The sequence below is a fragment of the Tupaia chinensis genome, unplaced genomic scaffold, assembly GCF_000334495.1.
Source record: "Tupaia chinensis unplaced genomic scaffold, TupChi_1.0 Scaffold000115_1, whole genome shotgun sequence".
Classification (NCBI taxonomy): Eukaryota; Metazoa; Chordata; class Mammalia; order Scandentia; family Tupaiidae; genus Tupaia; species Tupaia belangeri.
This window is the reverse complement of record NW_006159579.1, coordinates 5854151-5858738: the sequence shown is the minus strand read 5'-3', so window position 1 is coordinate 5858738 and position 4588 is coordinate 5854151. Positions and strand designations below refer to the sequence as shown.

Here is a 4588-nt window from a genome sequence, read left to right as displayed (position 1 = left end):
AGAGAGAGAAATGGAAAATTATTGATGACAACATGCATGATTAAGCCACTACGCAGTTTATTCTAGATGGGAAACCACATTTGGTATGATGTGACGATGCTTAGGGATGAATATAAATTAATTAATTAAAATAAAAAAGGTTCAGGAGGAAAAAACCCACAAAAATGACTTTTATTACATTTCAATAAAAGCAGTTTTCGTGTTGGAAACGTCTGCTAACTGAAAGAAGCCAGACACAGAACGTCACGTTTTGTATAACTGCACTCGTATGAAATTCCCAGGAGAGGTAGGTTTGTAGAGACGATGTAGACAGGTTGCCTGGGCCGAGGGCAGCGAAATGGGGATGACTATCTATCGGCTATCATGTTGCCTTTTGGAGCATTGAGAAGCTTTTGGAGGTTGTAGTTGCAACATCGTGAATGTACTAAATGTTATTAAATTATACCCTTTAAGAAGATCAATTTTATGTTATATGTATTTCATCTTAATGAAAAATTACACCAAAACCAAAAACGAATGAGGTAGATCTTTTAAAAAATTTTTTTTGCCAGAGTGTGTGCATTCACCAAAAAGAGACAGAGAGACAGAAACAGGTAAAAGTGCCACCAGTGGGGAGTGGTCAGGCCACAATCACTTCTCATCTCTTTCTCCATCCTTTCAGGATTTGGGGCACACACGCACATGCGCCCAACATGTTTTCCAAGCTCCTGGTCAGGATCCAGGCTGTTGGGCACACACGCACATGCGCCCAACATGTTTTTCAAGCTCCTGGTCCAGATTCAAGCTGTTATCAGCCATGTGGAGTCTGGTTCCCTTAACCACTCAGCTAGAGAGCTGGCTCAGAGGTAGATCTTCATATGCTCATGTAAAGAGGTCTTGAAGATGCTTCAGGGGGAAAGCCAGGACAGGACAGTGTGGTTCTGCTGTTGCCGTGGAAGCAGAGTGAAGGTTCCTGTGGGTGACATATATACTGGGCATCTTTCTAAAGTAGCACTATCCAACAGAAATAGAAATAGAATGTGAGCCCTGTATGTAACAAAATTTTCAAGTAGCCACATGCAAATGGAAGAGGTGAAATTGACTTAAATGATGTTATTATTGTTGTTTAGAGGGCATGTACGCTCACTGGAGAGAGAGAGAGAGAGAGAGAGAAAACATTCCCCCATGGAGGACGGTCACACTGCAATCCCCCCTCCATTTCTGCCTCCTTTTAGAATTTTGGGCATGTACACACATGCACCTGGCATATTTTTCAAGCTGCCAGGTCCAGGACTCGAACCCAGAAGTTGGCGATGTGTAATTCGGTTGACTTGATCACCATGCCAACAGCTGGTTATTATTATTATTATTTTGAGAGGTTCTTGCTAAAAGGTACATGTTCTCTCCAGAAAGACAGAGAGCAACAGAGAGACAGAAAGTGAGAAATCACTGCCCCCTCTGCCCAGGGGGGATGGCCACACTGCAATCCCTTCTCTTCCATTCTCCTCTCAGGATCTTGGGCATTCACGCGCATGCGCCTGTTGTGAGTGTAAGCCGCTGAGTCCAGGACTCGCACCACGGTCGACTACATGGGAGTCCAGAGACATAGCCATTCCATCTATTGCTGATCCTCCAACATGCTATTATTTCAACATGTAATCAGTATAAACATTATTAATGAGATTTATGTCATTTTTCTTCTTCTTCCTCCTCCTCTCTTTCTTCTTCTATTTTCCTAGATCTTCAAGTCTGCCGTTTTGCATTCACGGCATATCTCGGTTTGTACCAGGTACTTTTATGTACTCAGCAAAGGCTCGTGGCTACAGATCCTGCATTGGCCGGTGCAGGTCTGAAATAGAAACACGGACAGATCGCCTGACAGAGTGGCCACCCCTTCTGTTATGGGCTGAATTATGTCCTCCCAAAATTTGCATGTTGAAGGCCTAAGCCCTGACTCCTCAGGATGTAGCAGTGTTTGGATAGAGAGGTAATTAAGTCACAGTGGGATGGTCCTGATCCAATGTGACTGCAGTCCTTGTTAAGAGGAGATTGGGCCACTCGGAAGGACACAGGGTTTTGTGAACACAAGGGAAAGGCCACCTTGGGAAGCAGCCAGAGGCCATCTGTAAGCCATCGAGAGGCCGTGGCGAGGCCTGCCCTGCTGACACCTGGGTCTTGGCCTCTAGCCTTCAGATCTGTGAGAAAATCAATTTTTGTCTGAGCCACCAGCCTAGGTCTGTGCCAGCAGCCCTGGCAAACAACGCCCTTCCATGCAGGGTCCTGAAGTCAGAGAACCATGCAAAGTTCGGCAAGTCGGTGCCTTAATTGATGGCAGACTGGTTGAGGGGTAACATGGCTCAGTTGGAGTGAGCCAACCATGCCCCAAGCTGGCTCTCCCACCAGGCGGCTGCACCGAGCTCCCGGTGGCCACTGCACTGGCTCCTGCCCTCTCCCTGTGAAGGCTTCCTTCGAGCGTGTCCCAGAGAAAATGCCCGTGCTGGGATTCTTGCTTGGACCTGCTTGATAGTGAAGCAGTCAAGAAGACACAATCATCTCATTTAGTCCCGTGTCCTCATCAGGGAAGCAGCCTGTCCCCTCAGGAGATGAAGTGGAGACTGAAAGAGGGAAAGACACTTAGCCAAGAGCTAGGGTTTGAACCCCAGCCCACCTCTGGGCATGGGCCCCTCTGTCCATCGTGTGGCTTTTCTGAGGACCTAGGAACACCTTGGCCCCAAGGAGGATGGGACGAAGGCCAAGGTGGAGGGCCCCAGGGCCTTGGAGCTGGACCAACTTACAGGAATGACTTGTGCACCTTCCACCGGCCCTGAACCTGGATGGAGGAGTCGGAGACAGTGAGGCTCAGCCCCTGGCCAGGGAGGGGCTTCAGAGTGGAGCCAAGCAACTTGCAGTCATGGATGTCCAGGCTGGAGAGAGAGACACACACACAGAGGGAGGCCTCAGGCCTGGGCCTGAGCAGCCTCTCCAGGGGCCTTGATCCTACCTCACAGCCCCGCTCCCCGCCATGTTGAGGACTAGGCCTGCAGGACCTGCTTGAGGGAAGGCCTGGCTCCCCACTTACGGAGCACCCACCTTGTGCTGGCCTGGCTCCTCACCTGCTGAGCACCTGCTCTGTGCCAGGCGTGGACCGTGTGACTGTGCTGAGCTCCTTGCATGCCTCGTACCCTGGAGGCCTCATGGGCAGGCCGGCTCTGTCCTCATTCCTTCCCACAGAGGAGGAAATGGAGCCCCAAGGCAAGGATGCCCTGGCCCACTGCTGCCTAGTCAGGATTAGAACCTGTGGCTCTCATGATCCCAGCTGATATCCTGGGAAGGGTTCATAGACCCAGCCCTTTGTTTCTGCAGCTCTCTTTTTTCTTTTTTCAATTTTGCCAGCGGGCACACGCGTTTGCTGGAGAGAGGGAGAGAGCACGCATGCCTGCAAGAGTGTGCTCTCCGTGAGGAATAGTCCTGCCAGACCCCTTCTCCTCCACTCCTCCCTCCCTTCAGGATTTCGGGCATGCATGCACACAGCCCTGGTGTGTCTTTCAAACCGCGGGGTTCGGGACTCAAACTGCAGTCAGCAATGTGAGGTCCAGCTGCCTTAACCACCACATCTCCCTCTTCCAATCCTCCCCTTCTTGAAGACACACGAGTATGGAATTGGATTATGAGAAGACAGCGGTGGTCTTCAGAGAAGACACCTAATGGGTCAGCATGGGGACCACTAGTGGGAAAAGAATGGTCAAGTTCCATTTTTGCTCACACCTAGTAGGTGCTGAGTGAATGCTTGCTGGTGGCTGAATAAAAGAAAGGAAGGAAACAATCAGGGGTCGTGAGTGAGGAGGGGTGTAGAAGCCCCAGGCCTGATTGCCTGCCCTCCACCATTCAGCCCTCCAAAAGCATTGTCTGCCTTTTGTTTCAGCATCAGCAGCTCATGCCTAGTGATCCTTAGAAGACCAGGTTTAACTGCCACCTCCTCTGGGAAGCTTTCCTTGACTCCTCCATGTACAAACTTCAGTTCTCACAGTAGGGTTACTACATGTAGTTTAAAGTCCATCTTTCCTTCCAGACTATATTCAGTGGCCAGATTGGATGCTGGATTATCGATCTGAAAAGGTCTGATCAAATCCATTTTACAAATGAGGAAACCAGGCCCTTCATTGTAACTGCCGCACGGAGGAGCTCAATGCCCTCCCAGAATTTCCTTCTGATCTTCCCAAGAAGCTCTTCCTCTATCTGCCCAAGAGAGGTCTCCTGAACCAGTCCTAGGCTCTCTCCCCTCCATGTCTAGCTTCCCTGCAAGCCACCTGGGAGCCCCAGTGGAGGGAGAGCCCCACCTGTGGAAAGAGTATTGCCCGCGGCCCACGCGGTTGATCTTGAAGTCCCCGGTGAAGTCGGGCAGCGTGATTCTGCTCAGTTCGCTCTGCAGAGCCAGAAGCCCCTCCTTGGCAGCTGTTGACAGGGGCAAACAGGAGGTGAGCTTGGTCTGCTGCCTCCCTTCTCTGCTCTAAACCCCTTGGTGGCTCCCACCTGCCCTGAGATAAGAGGTGTCTTCCTTGTTAGGCTGTATCGATCACAGGCCAGTGAGCCCTTGTGGGGGCCATGTAGG

General features: G+C 50.5%; 1 protein-coding gene across 2 annotated transcripts in view; it reads right to left on the bottom strand.

Annotated features, from left to right (window-relative positions):
• The window catches only part of LOC102498158 (lipopolysaccharide-binding protein), a 28494-nt gene that overhangs the window by 21738 nt on the left and 2168 nt on the right, over window positions 1-4588 (bottom strand). For both annotated transcript variants that reach the window (XM_006144128.3, XM_006144129.3), the window contains exons 2-3: window positions 4317-4431; window positions 2775-2903 (exon numbers count right to left, since the gene is read on the bottom strand). In XM_006144128.3, the coding sequence (XP_006144190.1) occupies window positions 2775-2903; window positions 4317-4431 (244 nt within the window). The remainder of the gene's footprint in view (window positions 1-2774; window positions 2904-4316; window positions 4432-4588) is intronic.